The sequence below is a fragment of the Canis lupus genome, chromosome 12 (genome assembly GCF_003254725.2).
Source record: "Canis lupus dingo isolate Sandy chromosome 12, ASM325472v2, whole genome shotgun sequence".
Classification (NCBI taxonomy): domain Eukaryota; kingdom Metazoa; phylum Chordata; class Mammalia; order Carnivora; family Canidae; genus Canis; species Canis lupus.
The window spans coordinates 45,686,423-45,709,836 of NC_064254.1; the positions used below are offsets into that span (position 1 = coordinate 45,686,423).

General features: G+C 36.5%; 2 protein-coding genes across 10 annotated transcripts in view; one reads left to right on the top strand and one right to left on the bottom strand.

The window, feature by feature from the left end:
* NT5E (5'-nucleotidase ecto) overlaps positions 1 to 6,130 on the top strand; it is a 45,245-nt gene extending 39,115 nt beyond the window's left edge. Inside the window, exons 8-9 of the mRNA XM_025444463.3 lie at positions 922 to 1,122; positions 4,088 to 6,130. Coding sequence (XP_025300248.1) covers positions 922 to 1,122; positions 4,088 to 4,251 — 365 coding nt within the window. The 3' untranslated portion in view covers positions 4,252 to 6,130. The remainder of the gene's footprint in view (positions 1 to 921; positions 1,123 to 4,087) is intronic.
* A 6,032-nt stretch (positions 6,131 to 12,162) lies between these two features.
* Positions 12,163 to 23,414, bottom strand: part of SNX14 (sorting nexin 14) — a 72,856-nt gene continuing 61,604 nt past the window's right edge. For all 9 annotated transcript variants that reach the window (XM_049092332.1, XM_049092329.1, XM_049092330.1 and 6 more), the window contains 8 exons: positions 20,401 to 20,441; positions 20,139 to 20,258; positions 17,383 to 17,506; positions 16,940 to 17,104; positions 16,709 to 16,804; positions 14,152 to 14,243; positions 13,020 to 13,076; positions 12,163 to 12,372 (listed from right to left, as the gene is read on the bottom strand). In XM_049092332.1, coding sequence (XP_048948289.1) covers positions 12,334 to 12,372; positions 13,020 to 13,076; positions 14,152 to 14,243; positions 16,709 to 16,804; positions 16,940 to 17,104; positions 17,383 to 17,506; positions 20,139 to 20,258; positions 20,401 to 20,441 — 734 coding nt within the window. In that variant the 3' untranslated portion in view covers positions 12,163 to 12,333. The remainder of the gene's footprint in view (positions 12,373 to 13,019; positions 13,077 to 14,151; positions 14,244 to 16,708; positions 16,805 to 16,939; positions 17,105 to 17,382; positions 17,507 to 20,138; positions 20,259 to 20,400; positions 20,442 to 23,414) is intronic.

Genomic DNA, 23,414 nt, shown 5'->3' on the forward strand with positions numbered 1-23,414 from the left:
AATCAGTTTCAACCAGGATGATTTCTGGGAGGGGCAGCCAGCTACATAGACACACTGGGATACCTGGTTCTGGTTCCACTGTGACTTGGGACAGGTCTTCAGCCTGTCTGAATGCAGTGAGAAAACCTGCCCTGCTCATCTCACAGATCAGTGAAAATAAAGGCTTCCCAAATTGACAAGGACTTCTGAAACACTTTTGTCAACAATGATTTCCACAGTTCAAGGGGTTAATCTTTAAATCAATAACTTTATTAACTTTGACACTATATTTTGGCTTTTTTTTTTTTTTTAGGTGGTAGGCCTCACTTGATGGTGCGATTGCTTTGTCGTGTCCTCCCTCTATAGAACCATCCTCCCACACATTCTTGGGGTTGAGGGGCTGCAGGTGGTGAAGGGGCCCTGCATGCTCCCTTGGGATAACCCCCAAATTCTGCATTTTTCTAGGCGAGAGTTGGGGGGACAGCAAGATTTTGATGCCCCAGCACAGTGCTGGGTAGTTACATGTTTTGTTCAAGTTGTCCAAGCCCAAATCATTACCATTTAGTAGTTTTCAAAATTATAACAAATGTTCTGCACCTCTCCTCTATTTCTCATTTTCCAAAGCCATTGACCAAATTGCTGATCAGTTCATTGAGGATTGTAAAAAGGTGTGGTTTCTCCCTGCATTGTTACCACTTGCCATTCTGAGCTAGAGCCAATTTTCCTCCCAGTGGTTCTCCCACCTCCCAGAACCCAAGGATAAACCTAACAAAATTTTACAGTGTCATCTCAACTCCGTTGCTGAATCTTCACTCAAGCTCACACTCCATGGAAACCAAGCCCAGTGCCTCAATTCCAGATTTTGGCAAAGATACCTTTCTTGGAAATCTCTTTCTTAAATCTCTTGGATCCAGTGAAAACACAAACTCCTCTCTTTTCTAGGAATTCACGTGGTATATGATCTTTCCCGAAAACCTGGGAACAGAGTGGTCAAAATAGATGTTCTTTGTACCCAGTGTCGAGTACCCAGTTACGAGCCTCTCAGAATGGATAAGATATATAAAGTAGTCCTCCCTAGCTTCCTTGCAAATGGTGGAGATGGATTCCAGATGATAAAAGATGAAGCATTAAGACATGACTCTGGTAAGCATAAGTGTCTCTTCCTCTATTTACTCCAAAAGTACCCAACAACAGAACTGGTCCAAAGAGGGGAGCTACTCAGAACCAGATCCTATCCCTGTGTTGCTGACTCCCTCCACGGCAGCACGGCACTGGGGAAGATGTGCCCTGCCCCTCCCTAGCACACATACCCACCCATCCAAGTCCAAATGTTTTAAAACTCTTTCAAGTACAAATAAACAGCTACTCGGATTGTGAAATATAAATGAGTTTTGCACTTACAGGAAAACTTCATCTCTAGAACTTTAGATTGGATCTGGACAATTCTGTAACCTTTCTTGAAGCTTTTAGTGTAAATAGGTCAGGTAGGAGTGGGATAAGTTCACCTCCCCTCTTCAGCATAGTGGGTTTGGTGGAGCAAATTAAAGGAACAATCCTACTTGGCCTGAGTCTATTTTTGGCAGCATTTAGTGTCCTTTTACCCCAGCCTCACCTTTTTTTTTTTTAAGATTTTATTTATTTATTCATGAGAGACACACAGAGAGAGGCAGAGACATAGGTCGAGTAAAGAAGCAGGCTCCTTGCAGGGACCCCTGGACCCCAGAATCATGCCCTGAGCTGAAGGCAGACCCTCAACCGCTAAGCCATCCAGGTGTCTCCCAGCCTCACTTTTAAAACTCACTTCTAAGGATCACTTCATGTGGAAGTCCAATGATAGAAGATACCTGGGAGATTTGAGTCCCCCAGAGGCCCTGAGAATGCCACCAGCACAGGTGAAAGGGGGGGGGGGCGGAGAGAGAACGAGAGAGAAAGAAAGGGAGAAAGAAAGCACTTCACATGCAAAAGGCCGCTGATAGGATAGACTACCCCTGCCTCTTCTCCAGGGCAGAAGCCAGTGTACTCACAAGACCCACACACAGCTTCTCTACATTTCCAGAAAGGAGCTCAGCTAGATTCCTCCTCAGCTTACTGTGGTGGGCCTGCTGTATTAACTGCTTGTTCTGAGGAGGGTGGAGAGTGGAGCCAGGGCAAAGGAAGCAGCCCTTTCCATGATAGAAGATGGAAGGACAAGCTTAAAACAGTGTCCTCTTCATGATGAGCACTGGGTATTATACTATATGTTGGCAAACTGAATTGAAATAAAATAGTAAAAAAATGAATAAAATAAAATGTGTCCTCTTGAGTCCCACAGGAGACGAAGCTGGTGGCTCTGCATCAACCAAGCCCAGACTGATAGGTGTGAAGAGAAGGAGCTCACAGAGGAGGCTGAAGAAGCCTTGGCCCTAAGGGTTCTCAACCCTCGATATACATCAGAATCACTTGAGAAACATTCTAAATTAAATACCAATACCTTAGTCCTTTTAAGAGATTCTGATTTAATTGGGTTGGGGCAAAAGTCTCTTCCAGTGATTCTAATGCTGGGGTGAGAACGACAGCAAAGAGTTCCTTTTTAAGTTAGTGATAAACTTTTTTATTGAGGTGTAACTGACATAACATTCGTTTCAGAAGTACAACATGATTCAATATATGTATATATTGTGAAGTGACCATCACAATGTCTAGTTAACATCATGCAGTTAGAAAATTTTTCTGCGATGGGGACTTTTAAGTCTGGTCTCCTACACAGCAACTTTCAAATATGCAATATAGTATTAACTCTAGTCGCCAACCTGTACATTATATCCCTACGACATATTTGTACTGGAACCCTGGACTTTTGATCCCCTTCACCCATTTTGCCCACCCCACCACCACCACTTCTGGCAACCACCAGTGTCTATCTATAAACTTGGTTTTGTTGCTAATTCCTTATGTAAGAACGATTATATGGTATTCTCTTTCTCTGACTGACTTCACTTAGCATAATGCCCTCAAGGTCCATCCATGTTATTCCAAAGGACAAGATTTCTTTTTTCTTTTTATCCGATCATGCGTGCATACATCTGTGTGTGTATCGGACTTTCTTTATCCATTCATCCACCAATGGACACTTTTCCCCCACATCTTGGCTATTGTAAATAAGGCTGCAATAAACATGGGGGGTGCATATTTCTTTTTGAATTAGTGTTTTCCTCAAATACTCAGAAGTGGAATTGCTGGATCATACAGTGATTCTATTTTTGATTTTTTGAGGAACTTTCATACTGTTTCCCATAGTGGCTGCCTCAATTTACATTCCCACCAACAGTGCACAAAGGTTCCTTTTTCCACATCCTTGCCAACACTTGCTATTTCTTGTCTTTTTGATAATAGCCATTCTAACTAGTGGGGTGATATTGTGGTTTTGATGTGCATTTCTCTGATGATGAGTGATGTTGAGCACCTTTTCATGTGTCTGTTGGCCATCTGTATATTGTCCTGAAAAATGTCATTCAGATCCTCTGCCCATTTTTTAATCAGATTTTATCTTTATTTTTGAGTTGTAGTTCTTTATATATTTTGGGTATTAACCCCTCATCAGATATATGATTTACCAAATGGTATTATTAAAATTTTATCCGGTCCCTCTGAGTTTGTTGTAGTTACAGTATAGGCAATTGCTATTTAATCAGGTCTCCTCTCTTTTGGAAACAAGGACTCCATTGTCAATTATGTGAAAATGATTTCTGACCAGGCAAGCAGAAGGAAGCCACTCATGTCTCGATTAATTGTTCTCGACCAGTTTCCTAATGCCCTTGTTTTGGAGTGGTTCAAAAGCAATAGGTCACAACCGTTTTCTTGAGTCATCTCAGAGTTTACTGAGTTATCTAGTTATCTAGTAGTGAACAATGGGCACAGCTGACATCTAGGCCATGAAAACACAGTCAAATTCTTTGTACCTTTGATTACCACTTTTCCTGTCTTTTGTGACATTTTATCCCTGCTTATGAAAGAAGTATCTTCCCTCTTATAATTACAGAGGACTTCAGAGAAATACATTGGTTTTCCCCCCTTCTTACTCTTAAATGATACTTACTCTGTAATTAAAATAATGCATATATTTTTCTAGGTGATCAAGATATCAACGTGGTTTCTGGATACATCTTAAAATTGAAAGTAATTTATCCAGCAGTTGAAGGTCGGATCAAGTTTTCTGCAGGAAGTCGTTGTCATGGAAGCTTCTCTCTAATATTTCTTTTATTTTTGGCAGTGATCATTGTTTTATACCAATAGCCAAAAATTCTTGCCATTAATGTTTGGAACTGCATTTTTTTTTTTTTCCAAGTGAGATTCAAGTCTGCCTTTTAGGAACTGGCTTGGTGATGGCACAGACCATCTTTGTAAGCCCTTAGAAACTGAGCTTAGAGGACTATAAATGAAGACATTGACATCACACAGGATCAGCAAATTAGTGAAAACACAGGAAAAAAATGAAAATGAGCCCTTTGATGGGAAGGCCAACCATCTTTAGTTTACATATGCAAATTTTAATAAAATTTTATTAACAATTTTAAACCACAGAAATCATTTTTCTCCTTTATGTTCATTTTAATCCATCAAACACCTATGTTTACATAGAACTTTATCATTTACAAGGAAGTTTTAAGCACATTATCTTACTTGATGCCTATAACTTTCTTTGGTGGGCAAGACAAGTGTTTTTCCCATGTGACAGATGGGAAACTGAAGCTCAGAAGAAGCAGACACGTTCAAGGCCATAGAGCTGAAAGTGATCGGTCTAAGACTTGCAACCAGGTTTTCTGACCTCAAGTCCAGCACTTTCAACTACGTCCAGTTGCTTTTCGGAATGATACTTAATGGCTTCCTCTCTTCATAACGATGGCATCAAGCTCCTGAATGACAAGTATCTGCTTTATTTCAGGTCTCTATTTTTTTCCTTTTTAGATCCTGTTGTTATAGTAAGTTTAATGGACTAACACAGTGTAGCATTCTCTCTTGTACCACCCATGCACCTTTAATGAGTCAGGGAATAAAGTAAACAGTGCAGCAGATGATGGGAAAGGCAAGAGGCTGCAAAAAATAGTCCAGGGTCCAAGAGAAAGGTAAGGGAAGAACAGGACACTCAGGACGTATTTACATTATAGAAGAAAAAGAGCTAAAGGGCATTTAGATTTGTTAAAGAGAGATCCACTTAAGGAGTAGCAGCATAGTACCTGACACATGGTATTAGCTGTTAATAATTTTATGGGATTCCATCAGTTTTGCCTCTGTGCTCTTTCCTTCTCATGTCAAGGTATCATAAGAGAACCTTCTAAGACAAGGTGTAATTCTAAACCTGCACCTGTCCCTCCGTAGCAAGATGCCAGGAATGCACTTACTGTAGTCACACTACATACATACACACCCTCCCACCCCCTACCCCCCACCCCAGGTATGGAAAATCCAGAAGGGAGACAAGAGACAAGGATTAGTTTTTTTTTTAAAGTAGTATACATAAGAAATTTGAAGTAAGATCTGCTTGCAAATCTGGACACTCTAAGTCATTCTCAAATATAGATATGAGAACTCCTGCCTAGGAGTAAGCCCCTCTGAGTGCAAGTTCAAAAAACACCCAGACCGATGAAATGATTTATGCCCAAAAGTACAAATACTTGCTTAAGGTGCTTGTGAGACCATGCGAGCCTGCTCAGCATTGCATAAATGATTCAGTGAGAAATGGGAGCCTTCACCTTCAAAAATGATGAGCAAATGGCAGTAGAGGTTTGTAGAGACAGTGTTTGTTTCTTAATGTTTAAAAATATTAAGTACATTTGATACAAAAATGCACTTGTAAACTCTGTAACATCTTTTAAAAGGCTATTGCAGTAAAATAATGCTCTCAGTTTTATGCATATACAGATTAGCTATAAATAAATGTCAGTAAGATGGTAAGAGGAAAATTAGAGAAACTTGCATTTGGAGCCTATTTTTTATGCTTGGCCAGGAAAAAAGAATAAATCCTATTGGAGCACAAATTTTTAAAGAACATTTTTTTGTAAGTTTTCTAAATATATGTACTTGTATTTTGCAGTGGTTTAAGAAATGACCTCAGACACTTTGCAATTACAGATTCAATCGTGCAATTCAATTGTACAATAAAACTAAAGATATATTCCTTGTCTTTGGTAGTTATTTCTTCTCAAGCAAACACTATAACCCAAGATGATACAACTGAAGGAAAATATTGACAGGTTATCACAAGTATCACTTCCCTTGATCATAAGTCCCTTGCCATCTGATAACCCTCCCTATCCCCTTTCACAAAAAAAATGAGAAGAAAAATGCATGCAATTTTTAGGTAAGAACACAGTAAATAAAGGATATTTTAAGTAATATTATTACATAAGGTCTTTGATGTACAGAATCTAATGTAGAAACTGTTTTGAGGCCTATAGTTGTTTACTAAAAAATCAAGTTAGACAATATTATTTTATCTGAACTCGTACATCTAAGATTCTTCAAGTAAGCTGATAACATAATAAACCAATTGGTATACGTTTTTCAATTGAATACATTATATCTACCTCCAGCAGTTTGCAACAAAGTAAGCTGGGTTTCTTAGAACAGAATTGAGACTGCCAATAGTCCATTAGAAAAAGTTGCTCCCTCAAGAAATATGCAGTCCCATGAATATATGGCTAAGCTTGTCAAAATTAGGAAATTGGGCAGCCTCGGTGGTGCAGCAGTTTAGCGCCGCCTGCAGCCCGGGGTGTGATCCTGGGGACCCGGGATCGAGTCCCGCATCAGGCTTCCTGCATGGAGCCTGCTTCTCCCTCTGCCTGTGTCTCTGCCTCTCTCTTCTCTCTCTCTCTCTCTCTCTCTGAATAAATAAATAAATCTTTTTTAGAAAAATTAGGAAAGGTTCCAGATTAGTTACCTGGAACTGCTATAATAAACTGACACAATCTGGATGGCTTAAACAACAGAAATTTATCATCTCACCATTCTGAAGGCTAGAAGTCTGAGATCACATTGGCAAGACTGTTTCCTTCTGAAGACTATGGTGGAGAATCTATTCTAAGCCTCTGCCCTAGCTTCTGGTAGCTTCAGGCATTCTTTGCCTTATAGTTGGTATCTTCTCCATATTTTTACGTCCCTTTCCTTCAGTACGTCTGCCTGTATGCCTGCCTATTTTTCCTCAAGATTTATTTTATTTGAGAGCAAGAATGGGCACAAGCAGGAGGGGCAGATGGACAGGAAGAGAGATTATCAAGCTGACTCCCTCATGAATGCAGAGACTGATACAGGGCTTGATCTCAAGACCCGGAGATCATGACTTGAGCCAAAACCAAGTGTTGGATACTTAACTGACTGAGCCCCACCTAGGTGCCCCACTATGTCCCCTTTTATTAGAACACAGTCATAGTGGATTAGGCCCACTGTGATGACTCATTTTAGTAATCTGCAAAAACACTACTTCCAAATAAGATCACATTCAGAGGTACTGGGGATTAGAACCAAAGCCCTGTCATCTTTTCGGAATACAATTCATCCCTCTAACAGTCCCCTGGCTAGGCAATCCTGCAGCAAAGCAACCAGGAGCTTCTGTGATTTACACATTTTGCAAATGAAGGATTATAATTAATGTTATTTTTGTACTGGTAAAATAGGATACATTTTAGAAGTTGATTTGGCTCAAGTATAGCAAATCAAAAGGCACCAGTTTTAACCCTCTGATTCAGTCAAAAGGTGCTTTACCCAAAAAATTAAAAAAAAAAAAATCCACTCAAGGAATCAACACAAGACATGAACCAACATTTCTCCAAAGAAGACATAAAAATGGCCAACAGGCACAGGAAAAAATGCTCACTGCCAGCTTAGAGAAACACAGACTGGCTAAAATTAACAACTCAGGAAACAGTAGGTGTTGGCGAGGCTGTGGAGAAAAGGGAACCCTCTTATGCGGTTGGTGGGAATGCAAACTGGTGCAGCCACTCTGGAAGACTAAGTATGGAGATTCCTCAAAAAGTTAAAAAGAAAGCTACCCTATGACTCAGCAATTGCACTATTAGGGATTTATCTAAAGGATACAAACATAGTGACTTGAAGGAGCACATGTACCCCAATGTTTATAGCAGCAATGTCCACAATAGCCAAACTATGGAAAGAGTTCCAACTGATGAATGGATAAAGATGTGGGGGGGGGTGTGTGTGTGAAATATTTCTAAATATTTCTAAATATTAATACACACACACACTGGAATATTACTCAGGCATCAAAAAGAATGAAATCTTGCCATTTGCAATGACATGAATGGAACTAGAGGGTATCATGCTAAGTGAAATAAGTCAGAGAAAGACAAGTATCATAGGATTTCATTCATATGTGGAATTTAAGAAACAAAACAAATGAACACAGGAGAAGGGAAGGAAAAATAAGATGAAAACAGAGAGGGAGACAAACTATAAGAGACTCAACTATAGGAAACAGAGTAGAGTTGCTGGAGGGGATTTGGGTGGGGGATGTGGTAACTGGGTGATGGGCATAAAGGAGGGCACAGGATAGAGCACTGGGCATTATGTGCAACTGATGAACCACTAAATTCTACCTCTGCAACTATTAATATACTATATGTTAATTAAACTGAATTTAATTTTTTTAAAAACCTGCCTTTCTCCAAAGATTCAATTCCCCCACTCCCTAATATGAAGGTAATTATAATTTTTCTAACAGTATTTCTTTTCCTCCCCTCTTTTATTCTTCTACATCAGGGATTTAGCAAACTACAGCCTGAGGGCCAAATTCTGCCTGCCGCTGCTTTAAGTATTAGAGTGTCCTTGAAATACATACCCATTACCTGGAGTGTTTGATAGAAAAAATATCTGTAAATATCAAGTATCAAAAAAAGTGAAATTAAAAAAAAACTGTTTTTCACTGGAGCTTATAGGCTTCAGGTTAAAGATTTCTCCTCTGTGTATCCAGTACTATCAAAGAGATTACATTACAGAAAGCATCGGTGAAATGGGAAGTATGGTGAACTGGCAAGACCTATTCATCTGTTCATTCATTCAATTATTATGCTAATGTTGACTATATCTGAAATTACAACTTGTACATATATCATCACACGGTCTGCTAAGAACAGTGGCAAGTCAGACTTCTATTTCTATTGTAAAATCAAATGGTTTTTAGTAAGTCAATAAATGACAGTTCAAGTGCTTCCTTTTAATTTCTCAGAATCTTCTGATATCTATAACTGATTATACATAAAATACAATTTTATAATGTCTTTTTAACTTTGAAAACGTCTTTCCATCTATTTAATTTCATTTTATTCCCTCAGCCAGAAACAATGATAGTTGTTTCTACAAACACATTTCAAAATGTGAAGCCCATGCACTAAAGGACACACATAAAGATGCAAAGGAACACACAATGTAAAATATTTTAAATGACTGGGGAACATATTTTTTAAAAAGGATCCAAAGAGGGGCAACCCTGGGTGGCTCAGTGGTTTGGCGCCTGCCTTCGGCCCGTGATCCTGGAGTCCCAGGATCGAGTCCCGCGTCGGGCTCCCTGCATGGAGCCTGCTTTTTGCTCTGCCTGTGTCTCTGCCTCTCTCTCTCTCTCTCTCTCTCTCTGTGTTTCTCATGAATAAATAAATAAAATATTTTTTAAAAAAGAAGATCCAAAGAGTGCCTACTTTTTGAAATAAAAGCTCCTTTTATGGGGCAACACTGACAAGCACATGAGGATGAGAGACAAATCTAAGTCTGAACTCTAACTTCACTATTCTCTCTGACTTCAACATCCTTACCCATAATAATGAAATAATACTATCTCACAGTTATTGTGATGGATGATAAAATGTGATAGTGTATATAAAATGTCTGGCTGACAGAGACTGCATCTAGTTGCTTTTCCTTTTCTAATGTGAATAATTAATTTTTTATGTGTAGATTTTTATACATTTTCTTTAAATAGAGCTCACCTACTGCTATGGATTGAAGTGTAGCCTCCTAAAAATCTTATGTTGGAAGTCCAAAACCACTTTAATACAAAAATTCTCCATATTTGGATATGGGACCTCTAAGAGATAATTAAGGTAAAATCAGGTCGTAAGAGTGAAACCTTAATCAATGGATTGGTGGCTTATAAGGAGAGAGAGAGAGAGATCTCTTTCTCTCTTCCCCCACACCTACACAAAGAGGTTATTAGGGCACATGTGAGAAGGCAGCCAACTGCAAACCAAAGGAAGAGGCCTCAGAATGAAACCTACCAGGGCACCTGGGTGGCTCAGTTGGGTTAAGTGTCCAACTCGTGATTTCAGCTCAGGTCATGGTCTCAGAGTCATGGGATCCACCCCTGTATTGGGCTCCACACTCAGCAGAGTCTGCTTGTCCCGCTCCCTCTGCTCCTCCTCCTGCTTGTGTTCTCAATCTCTCTCTCTAATAAATGAATGAATGAATGAATGAATGAACCTAAAAAAAAAAAAGAATGAAACCTCAAGAACTATGAGAAGTAAATCTGTTTAAAGCCACCCAGTGTGTGGTACTTTGTTATGGCAGCCCAAGCAGAATGATACCCTAACAACATTTTTCTTATCTAAATAAAGAGAATATCACAATTTATAGGAGAGTACATAAGAATGGCATAAAAAGGGCTATAAAATATTTTACTAAAAAAATAAAAAATAAAAATAAAATATTTTATTTTTCCAGGTTACTGTGATACTTTAAGTAACAGTGTTTAAAATGCTATGGATTTAAATGTGAAGACTCAACCTGATTAATTTTCCACCTGTCCCTGAGATATTAATAAATGTTTAAGGCTTGGTATTAAAGCACTGAGTCACAGAAACTCATATATATTCTAGAATTTTTAAGCAATTAAAAATATAATAAAACTACTGAGAAAATCTTTTAAAAAATTACAATATCTAATAACCATTTTTTTAAAACCTTGGGAAAAAGAATAAGTGAATAGTATTAAATAAGTTAAATCTCCAAATTATATTTCGTTTCATATTACCCAGCTCAGTTTCAATATGGAGTTGAAACTCAGTAAGTGTATTCTGAATGAATGCTGCAACCAATTTGCAAACACAAAACTCTTAATCTTGAAAGAGAAATTTGTTTCAAAGAGAAAAGTATAACGTGGGAGGGAACTGTGAGCAGAATTCTGAACACTGACTCTAATATTTTAAATTATCATTCCTCAAAAAATACAATTAGAGGCACCTGAGTGGCTCAGTAAAATGGCATCTGCCTTCAGCTCAGGTCATGGTCCCAGGGTCCTGGGGTTGAGTCCCGCATCAGAAGGGCAGCCTACTTCTCCCTTTCCTCCCCACTTGTGCTCTCTGTCACTATCTCTGTCTCTGTCTCATCCTCAAATAAAGTCTTTAAAAAAAAATAATTCTGTATTTTCCTTTCAGAGAGACAACAGACATAAACCAAAAGTCCACTCAAATAGACTTACATATAAGACTTACTAAATTACTTACATAAAATTTTGGAATATTGGGTAGCCAGGGTGGCTCAGCGGTTTAGCACTGCCTTCAGTCCAGGGCCTGATCCTGGAGACCCAGGATGGAGTCCCATGTCGAGCTTCCTGCATGGAGCCTGCTTCTCCCTCTGCCTGTGTCTCTGCCTCTTTCTCTCTCTCTCTCTCTCTGTGTCTCTCATGAATAAATAAAATATTTTTTAAAAAATGCTTAAGTTCTTCCTTAAAAAAAAATATTGGAATATAGCTACGTTTATTCAGTGAAATGTAGTTGCAACCCTACAATGACAAATATCTATAAGTAGTCAGTTTTCATACCTAAAAAGGGCTATAACCTGTTGATCCAGGAAGAGTAAGGAGAAGTCCTTTGTTTCTTATGAAAAACTCATGAAGGATGTCTTCTTTACAGACATGGAATTAACTAATAGAAAATGGGGGTAAAAAGAAAAAAAATCCATGGAAATGTATTGACTCTAAAAAAGAAAGCAAATCAGATCTAACTCTCATTTCCCCACACTAAACATAATCATTTCCAAAGTGATACAATACAAAGATTATTGGTTTTATCTGTTTGTCCTAAAAGGATTATGAATTATCTCTTTAAAAAAAATGTCAACAAGAAATGACAGATGTTCTAATAAAATTTGGTAACAGGTAAAAAAAAAAAATGAAAGACTATGAAACCCAATAACTTGTGACTATTATTAAGTTTGTGTTAGTCTTTATTAAAACAAAAAGAATCAAAATTTCAGACAATGGATTACATGATATATACAAGAATATACAAAAGTAAAAGAAAAAAATACATGTATACTACACTAGCACAACAGAAATTGTTCTCTTTTTGGTTATTCTTTCCCAAATCCAAATGTTTACATCCAGGACGTCACAGAGGTAACTTCTTTTTGTACCTAAAGTAGAAATAAATCTATTTAATATTAGACCATAAAACAGGGTTCATCTGTGAAGTGCCTAACAATTCCAGTATATAAAAATTCTAACGTAAGATAGGTATGTATAGATATAGAATATATATGTGTGTGTGTGTGTGTGTGTGTGTGTGTATATATATATATATATATATATATATATATATCCATCCTCCAGAATCAATATAATAATATTACCATTCTTCAATTCCAATTCATTTTGTACTCTTGGGTTCATGTAAGCCAACTGCCCCCAAACACTCATCTGACTTAAACAGCATTCAGTGTTACAGACAGGACAGTCTCAAGAACTTGACCTATTCTAGTGCTAGGACTTAAACTCACATCTTCCTCTGGAAAGACTCTAGAGGGAATAATGTTCCTATCTGCTTGTAATTAAGAAGGGACATAGTCAAAATACAGGCTACTTACTCCTTCCTGTCCCCAAAAAACTGACTCTATGTTTAAGCATGTTGAAAAAAGAAAATTTAAAGAGACATTTATTAAGGCTGTTCATTTTTAAAGGGATTATAGTCACAAGGGTTTCCTTAATATTTTTGGCCCTAATTAAAATAAATGTCAGCATACCATCAAAAACATAAAGAATAAAACTGCTGCTTTTCAGTTACCTTATTGAGCTCTGGAAATAGTTCTTGTATCACAATGTCCAATAAAACATAAGTCAGCTAGAGCACCAAAAAAAAAATTTTTTTTAAGGCATTAGACAAAAGCCATAAAAATGATAAAAACAAAATTCAGGACTGTGGTTATTATCTCTAAATGAGTAGGCAGGGAACAGAACTCATATACACATGTCTTTATATGTGTACATTTTATTATTATGCTGCATAAATGTAAAAGACACAAGCAGGATACAAAATTTTAACTATATTAAGATCTCAACAAAATATGTACAGTATAGACTATATATGTGATATTAACTGTGGTTATTCTATGTAATCTGAGTAATGGAATTCTTAGTTTTCAAATTTTTACTTTATTTCATGAATTTTGTATATGTTCCAGGTTTTCTACAGTGAATCTATGCTTATTTTAAGTCAAAACAACTCATGTTATAGGGGCGCCTGGGTGGCTCAGTCTGTTAAGGATCTGCCTTCGGCTCAGGTCATGATCCCAGGATCATGTGTAGAGCTGTTCGAGCCTGTGTAGAGCTCCCTGCTGAGCAGGGAGCCTGCTTCTCCCTCTGCCACTCCTCCTTCTCTTGCTTTCTCTCTCATTCAAATAAACAGGTAAAATCTTTTTAAAAAATGTTTAAAATTTTTTTTAATTTTTAAAAAACCAACTCATGTTGGTTTATATGTTGATTCTTTAGAACTCATGTTATAAAGGAAAAAAAAAAGTAACTCTTAACTATAGAGAACAAACTAATGGTTACCATAAGGGAGGTAGGTGGGGGGATGGGTGAAACAGGCGATGGAGATTAAAGAGTTCGCTTATCCTGATGAGCACTTAGTAATATACAGAATTGTTAAATCACTATATTGTACACTTAAAACTAATACAACATTATATGTTAACTATACTGGAATTAAATTAGAAAACTTAATTAAAAAATAAGGAATAAAGTAAAAAGCAAAAGAGTAACAGATAAAGCACACATTTTTTCTGTCTGAATATCCTAAGTACACTGCCTTGATTTAACATAGTGTCACTTCACAATTAATACTATACCAGACACCCTGGTGTGTGCTGTTCACAAAACCTAGCCGACATTAGTCAACCTGCTTTAATGAATTTTACCTGCTTATTGAGAACTGGCTGTTGTAAGCCATCAAATAGAAGTCTGATGCTTTCATACTTGGCTTCTTCACCAATGCACTTGACTATCAGATCTAAAGGAGAAAGCCAAATGTGAAACACTTCATATTATACAGTGCCTCATCATTAACTGGACCATAAAGAAAAATCTTCACCCTGTTTCCCAGGTATTACACAAAAACTATAAATCTACATATCTTAAACCAGTTTTCCTCCACAGAGCTCCAGGAAAAAAAGCTTCTATGAAGTTAAGAAACTCAGTATGATGTATCCTCCTTTTGGAGATTCATAATGCACAATGTATACTACAAGCTCTGTGGAACGTTGCAGTAAAGAAATCTACTTATACTATTAAGTGATAAAAGACAGTTGGAAAATAATACATATTGTGTTATCCCAGTCAGGTAAAACAAATCCTAAATTTATATGTATTCATTTGTACATATGTGTACAGAAATGCACAGAAAAATGTAAGGATTAACACCAAATTGACTGGGGAGAGGATGACTCCCAGTTTTTACTCTATATAGTTTCATAATGTTTTAATATCTTAATATCAGGAAAAAAAAGTTTAATTTTTAACACTACTTTTTCCTCAATGAATATAACCTCTTTAATTTATTTTTATACTTTTTACATAATTATTATTAACCATCTTATAGGACAAGCTTTTTGGGACTTTCTGAGAACACTAATTTAGAATCCAAAAAAATTCCAATTCACGTTTGACTGCACAGCTGTCATGTTATCACTTCTATTACCAGGCAGTCCTTACTAAAAATCTCTCAATGTTTTCCCTAAAACAGGAAAATATTCTTAATTAAACAAAGTACTCAAATATTTGTCCTTTCCTTACTCCCAATTATAATAAAACTCTTAATGATGTTCTTGAGAAGTTCTCACCTTATTTTTGCTTCTAGGAGATAAATCTAACCCAAGAAGCAAAGGCTAACTTCAATTATAATAAGCATAGTAGATCCTTGATATTTTTAAGATATGTGGCCCAATATGGATCTTTATGAATCCCCCAATTCATCAAGACTACACAGAATTTCCCAATTGCATGAAGCCTAATGGACAAAAATAAGTGATCCTTTCAGATCCTTCAGGAGTCCCTGAGTAAGAAATGAGGGGAAGAGGACAACAGAAAGACATGCTAAGTTTTTACTCACTACATTTTTCCTTCCCAGAGAAGTCTTGAAGTAGATGTGATTTAAATTTGTTCCTCAGCAAAATAACAAATTACTACATTCACTAGCTTTCCATGTTGTCCCTGAGTATCAAAACTAAGACTGTTAAAGCCATGAATGCTACGGATTGCTGTTACAAAAACAGGTTAAGAAGTTATTTCATCATTTACCTACAGAGGACTTAGCCCAAAGTAACTTTTATTTACTTTTATATTCAGACCAGGGATTTAACTTAACTGTCTTGACACAGAGCAGCAGGACTATCCTGAGACTAATTTTTCAATGATGAGAATTCTTTAAGGTACAGTCAGTCCAAAGGCCTCTTCAATTCTTACTCTATATTTTCTTTCTGGACATTATTATCCACTACCTGTAACTTCCGTATCCTTAACCTGTACCATTTCATTTCTCAAATTTCTAAACCTAACTACTTACTAGACCTTTCCTCATGAGTAATGTGTAAGCAATTCACACTCAAAATATTCTAAACTAAATATCCTTTGCTTTGACCCTTTGACATTTTTTCCTTATATGTCCTACTCTATAAAAGATTACTACCATTCATTTACCTTGTGGCTCAAGCCTATCTCCACTACAGAAGAAGTGATCATTCTCTTCCTCTGAGATACTCTGTGATTTGCACATGCCTCCTATCACATATATGTTTTGTCTGTATAACTGTCTTCCTGCTATACTGAATTACTCAAGTACACTTTTTATATCCCTTGCACTTTGCATAGTGCCTGACATGTGGAAAGTGCTCAGTATATTTAGAATGAATGAATGAATGAATGTAGATCTTTTATTCATAAACACTAGTGCAGTTCTTCTCATCGTATAGTAAGCAGGAGGATTCGGACTGTCCCACAAACATATCACTTTGATCAGTCTTATTATAAGTTGTTGAAAGCATTGGCTATTGCAAAAGTAGAAAAAGCCTGTCTTAAGAGTTCATAGTGCTTATATTATAAAAACCAAATTTTATTTAACTAATACATTCAATTTTACTTGGTCTTTATGACTATTTCTAAAATGATAACTCAAAATAAAAATTAGCTTTAATAATTACTATACCTTGTGGGGTGCCTGGATGGCTCAGCTGGTTAGGGATCTAACTCTTGACTTCAGCTCAGATCATGATCTCAGGGTTGTGGGACTGAGTCCCACATCAGGCTCTGCACTTGGTGCAGAGTTTGCTTAAGATTCTCTCTCTCTTCCTCTGTCCCTCCCCCCACTCATACTTGCTCCCTCTCCAAATAAATAAATAAAACCTAAAAAAAAAAATTACTGTATATTGTGATCTCAAAGAAATGCTAATCTATATATTAAACTACTTAAAAATATTATACCTGGAATGTAATTCATCATTTCCTCAAAAGTCTGTTTTGCTCGTTTTTGCTTATCTTGGAGAGAGCGAGGTTCAGTGTTTTCACAGAATACAGCATCTGTAAAGAGACAAAAATATTTGCTGGAATTTTTACCAATTATACACAATATACTTCATAGTAGAAATACTAATAAACCAATGAAATTAAGATATAAAAGTACATAAAACATGACACATATGACAAAATACAAACCTCTGAGAAGTGTTATGAGTGAGACCAAGCGGTGTTCCTGAAACAGTTGTTCTAGTTTACAATGAAGATAGTAGTCAGTATACATTTCCAGGGTGTTTTTAAACAGGATTCGAGTTCCCATTAAGAGATGATGAAGCCAGTCAGGAACCTGGAAAACCACCCGTCCTGAGAAGGATTATATGGAATATTTTGTTAAGATAAACAGATATTTCAAACATTCTCCAGTATAAAAAAACACAAATGGTCAATATTTTATTTATAAACAACCAGTAACTTTAATATGTTCATGACCAATTATATCTAATTCTTATAAAAGAAGTATCTTCAATTTAAAAAGAAGTTACAATAGGATAACAGTGAAGAACATTAATTTGCATCACAGAAGAAATATGATACATGAATGAAAAAAAGGTTTTCACAGTAACCACATAGACCTTACCTACCTACATACATCAGGTAATCATAGACTCCTTCTACAGTCATCATCTCCATAAAATAATTCTGATTTTGCTTTCTTTCTGTATTCTCAGCACGGTTTGCATTATTCTTAAATAGATCACTGAAAAGCTAAAGTAAAAATTGAAATAGGAAAGAGATATTTAGCTTACACACCTGATGATAATAATTACTAAAGCTAAAGTGACACAGAGCACAGGCATTTAAACTTTTTCCAATCAAAACAGAATTATCAGATAGGTTAAGCTCTGTCTCTAAAGTTTCACATTTATGCTCAAAATGGATAAAAAATACATATTCCTCCCAAAACAGTACAAAAAAGTCTGCATTCATTTTAGACACAACAGAAAATTTGTTCTTCATGAAGAAACCCTTTGTTTTTTATACCAAAAGGAGCAAATGAACATGTAAAGATGTATAAATATATTAATGACAGTTAATTTTAAAACTAAAATGACTTAAAGATTATAATTCACAGTTATAGGGTGTGAACATTGAGCTTTAGCCAAAGTTTATTTGGACAGTAACAGTCATAGTCCAGAAATGCCTAATCAGTGTGAAAAAAACAAGATGTAGAAAATTACTTATAAAAAAATTACTTATAGTAAAAATGATGAAATACAACTAAATCTCAGCCTTACCCTTAAGATATGCAAAAAAGTCTATTATTGATAATAATAATAAAATAGAACTTAAGGAACTAAAAAGTCTGAAAGAAAAATCAACAAAGCCAAAACATGAAAAGTACAAAATCTTTGACAAGATTGAGCAAAAGAAAAAAAAGAAAAAGACACAAACAACGCTAAAAATAAAAGGTGATATAACTACAGATGTCAAAAAGAACGACAACTTCAGGCCAAAAAAATTTCAAATTTAGATAAAATTAAAAATTTGTTGAGAAATATAACTTATCAGGGTGCCTAGGTGGCTCAGTTGGTTAAGCATCTGACTCTTAATTTTGGCTCAGGTCATGATCTCAGTGTTTGTTTTTTTTTAAAAGATTATTTATTTATTTATTCATGAGATACAGAGAGAGAGAGGGGGGCAGAGACACAAGCAGAGGGAGAAGCAGGCTCCATGCAGGGAACCCAATGTGGGACTTGATCCTGGGTCTTCGGGATCATGCCCTGGGCTGAAGGCAGACGCTAAACTACCGAGCCACCCAGGTGTCCCTGATCTCTGGGTTTTAAGCATCACATGTGATGATGTGAGCATCACATCACATCAGGCTCCATGCTGGGCATGGAACCTGCTTATGATTCTTTCTCTCTCCCTTTGCCCCTTCCCCCTTAAATATATATATATATAAAACCTATCAAAACTGACTCATGTTGGGGCACCTGAGTGGCTCAGTCAGTTGGGCATCCGACTCTTGGTTTCAGTTCAGGTCATGATCTTGGGGTCATGGGACCAAACCCTGCATCAGGCTCCATGCTTGGTGCAGTCTGCTTGTCTCAATGCAAAATCTGCTTGCTCTCCCTCTGCTCCTCCCCCAGCTCACACACACATGCCCTCTTTCTCTCAGATAAATAACTAAATCTTTGGGGGAAAAAAAATGACTCATGCAACAAATCTGAATACTATAATCATTAAAGAAATTCGGTTGATTTTTTAAAAAGCCTTCCTACAAACAAAACTCAAGGCTTAGATGACTTTAACAACCAGTTCTATCAATTATTTAAAGAACTAGTAATTCCAATTATAACTATCAGCAAGTAGAAAAAGGTTAATAGGGATCCCTGAGTGGCGCAGCGGTTTGGCGCCTGCCTTTGGCCCAGGGCGCGATCCTGGAGACCCGGGATCGAATCCCACATCAGGCTCCCGGTGCATGGAGCCTGCTTCTCCCTCTGCCTATGTCTCTGCGCCTCTCTCTCTCTCTGTGACTATCATAAATAAATAAAAAAAAAAAAAAAAAAAAAAGAAAAAGGTTAATATAACTTTGATACCAAAACTTGACAAGGATAGATGAGACAGAAAAATTATAAGCCAAGTCCACCCATAAACATGAATGCAACCTTCTAAAAGATATCTATGAAAAAATCATTACACGATTTATTGGTGAAACAATGAAATCATGCTCTTTGTACGGCGAAACAAAATCATCATTTGCAGTTAAGAAGATGTGGTCTATGTATACAATGGAATATTACTCAGCCATTAGAAATGACAAATACCCACCATTTGCTTCAACGTGAATGGAACTGGAGGGTATTATGCTGAGTGAAGTAAGTCAATCGGAGAAGGACAAACATTATATGGTCTCATTCATTTGGGGAATATAAATAATAGCGAAAGGGAATATAAGGGAAGGGAGAAGAAATGTGTGGGAAATATCAGAAAGGGAGACAGAACATAAAGACTCCTAACTCTGGGAAACGAACTAGGGGTGGTGGAAGGGGAGGAGGGCGAGGGGTGGGGGTGAATGGGTGATGGGCACTTGAAGAGATGAGCACTGGGTGTTACCTGTATGTTGGCAAATTGAACACCAATAAAAAATAAATTTATTATAAAAAAAATCTCCCAAATACAGAAATGGTAGAAGTTTACAAATACAATTATCTAAAGAAACATTTACCCATTAAAGCAAAGATGCAAGCAACTATATAAAATCCCTCCTTACACTGTACAACTGATTTTCATATAAAGGAAATAAGTCCCATTCATTTCATTAACACATGATTCTCCCTATAATGGAAAAGTCTCAAGTAGGACAACTTCAAACTTCATAACTCTGAGGCAGTACCTTCTTGTTGTTTTCTGAAGTAGGGCTGAGAATGGTCAATTCCGGTTTACTTGGTTTAGGCTTTGGAGATTCACAAGAATTAATGAAATTCATGATGAAAGGTTCCAAATGCTGACCTTTCTGTTGTGATACAGAAATCATGGTATGCAAATTAAAAATCAAGATTATGATTTTTAATAATCATACAACCCATTAAAATTCACTGATATTTAATATACTTGTAACTATCATGTTACAGAATATACATAAATCAGTTATTCACCTCTTTCATTAGTTTTCCAGGAACAGACTTTATAATCTTCCCTGCAATTAAAAATAAAATATTAATTTTATGAAGGTATAATATATCTCATAATTGCTTACTGTATATTTTACTAAGTAATTTTAAACACTCAATAGCCAAGTAAAAAGGAAAGTGTAAAAAATATTTATAATTTACAATTTCACATTCAACAGAAATTTACAATAAACATGGTTTTCTTAATTATTTATAGATACAACACTTAGGATTTACTTAAAATGATTCAATGAGGTTGGAGGGGGGAAAGGAAGGGACTGAACAAGCCGTGTTGGTAACTGCTAAAATAGAGTAAGAGGTTTATTATACAAAATTCTCTTTCGTGTATATTTGAAATTTTCCACAAAAAATGTTTTCAAAAGATTTTAAACAATGATGACTATATAAAAATATCTAAAAATATGCAAAAGTTAGTCAAACAGTTTTAAGAATTGCTACATTTAAATTGGCTATTTGGAGGCACCTGGGTGGGTCAGGAAGTTAAGTTCCAACTCTGGACTTTCACTTAGGTTACGATCTTAGGGTTGTGAGATCAAGCCCCATGTCAGGCTCCACAATCAGTGTGGAGCCCATTTAAGATTCTCTCTCTCTCCCTCTCCCTCTGCCCCTCCCCATTGCTTGCACTCTTTCTCTAAAATTAAAAATAAAAAACACTGGTTATTCAAATAGCTTATATTCTGAGTTTTAGGTTAAATATACATAGTCTAATCTTGTTTGCCAAAATTTCTTGTATTTCTTTTATTTTAAAATATCTGGGACACCTGGGTGGCTCAGCGGTTGAGCGTCTGCCTTTGGTTCAGGGCATGATCCTGGGGTCCAGAATCAAGTCCCACATCAGGCTCCTCGCAGGGAGCCCACTCTCCCTGTCTCTGCCTCTCTCTCTCTTTCTCTCTCTCTTTCTGTCTCTCATGAATAAATAAAATCTTAAAAAAAAAAATCAAACATCTTAAAATTTTCTCAAACATTAAAAATGCCTGAAAAATCATCAAAATTGATAGATGCAACTTAAAATTTCTTATGGTTCAATTTAGAAAAAAGTAGACTTATGGTAATAGCAGGAGACATAATAACAACTTAAAATGGGAGACTGTTTTATAACATGAAAACCACCCAACCCTCTTCCCATCAGACTATTTCTCCTTTGCTATCCACATAAGCTACACCTCCCTCCTCAGAACTCTCCCAAGTGCCTGGAGCACCTGGGTGGCTCAGTCAGTTAAGCATCCAACTCTTGATTTTGGTTTGGGATGATGATCTCAAGGTCCTGGGATAGAGTCCTACATCAAGTTCCATACTCAGTGGGGAGTCTGCTTCAGGATTCTTCCTCTCCTCACCCCTCTTCTTATTCTCTCTCTCTCAAATAAATAAATAAATAAATAAATCTTAAAGAAAATAGAAGCATTCTCCAAGTTCCTTAAACTACAGAGTTTTATCCTGTTCTTTTTTGTCTCTTCTACATGCTTTTCTTGAGCCAATTTATTTGCTCAATCTGATTTAAAGTAACACTCAAATCTCTACTCCTTGCCTATCCCCTGGCCTCTCCTGCCTTACAAAAACTTCTTTATCTGGATTCTATAAACTCAACAAGTTCAGAACTACTCTTAATTTATTCCTTAATCTCAGCAAGTAACAGCATCCTCCCAATTGTTTAAATGGAACAAACAATTCTTTGATCATTTCTTCTCCATCAGTCAAACCTAGTCAGCAACCAAGTCTACCCAATTCTATCTCCTAAATATTGCATAGACCCAAATATAAAATGTCTTCACATTTTCCTCTGATAAGAAAACCTCCATACAAATACCAAGCATTCTGGCTCAACTAAATGTACTGAAGAGATACAGATGAAAGTCAAATGCCCACTTGCAATATTTAATTCATTTGTTTATCTCTATATGTACTTAAGATTATATTATATAAAATATATTCAAAATAGTATTTTACTTCCATTATTATTTTTAACAATTTTATTCAAACTTTTCCTGCTTATATTACTGTGGTCTATACTGAACTTTAACATAATAGAAATCATGCTGTATATACTCTTCTGTGTCTTGCTTCTTTCATTCAACATCATGCTTTTAAGATTATCAGTGTTAGTTGGCAATTGAAGAAAGAAAATTATCATATGGTTTCACTCATATGTGGAATATAAGAAATAGTGCAAGGAACCACAAGGAAAGGAGGGGGAATTGAATGGGGAAAAATCAGAGAGGAAGACAAATCATTAAAGATTCTTAAGTTTGGGCAACAAACTGAAGGTTGCTGGAGGGGAGGTGGGTGGAGGGATGGGGTAACTGGGTGATGGGCATGAAAGAGGACACATGATGTGATAAGCACTAGGGACACATGATGTGATAAGCACTAGGTATTATACTGTATATTGGCAAATTGAAATGAAATTTTAAAAATTAAATTAAAAAAAGATTATCAAAATTGTTGCAAATAGCTACATACTACAGGTATTCACTGCCACAGGTATTCATTTTATGAAACTACCATAATTTATGTTTACTCTACTGGTGATGAACATTTGTATTATTTCCAGTTTTGCCTATAAAAACAATGATGCTATGAACATTCTTTAATATATATAGAAGATTCTCTATGTATCTCAGAGAGGAACTGCTCATTCAGTTTCATACTAAACTGTGTTTCCTTTTTTTTAAACAAATATTTTATTTACTCATTCATGAGAGACATAGAGAGACAGAGGGAGAGACATAGGCAGAGGGAGAAAAAGGCTCCATGCAGGGAGCCCGATGCGGGACTCGATCCCGAGAATCTGGGATCATGCCCTGAGCCAAAGGCAGACGCTCAACCGCTGAGCCACCCAGGCGTCCCCTAAACTGTGTTTCCAATTTATGTTCCTACTAACAGTTTTCAAGAAGTCTGTTAGAATTTGACACATAGCTTCACTATATAAACTATTCCTCTATGTTAATCTGAAAATGCTGATTATGTTCAGTTTATCCTCA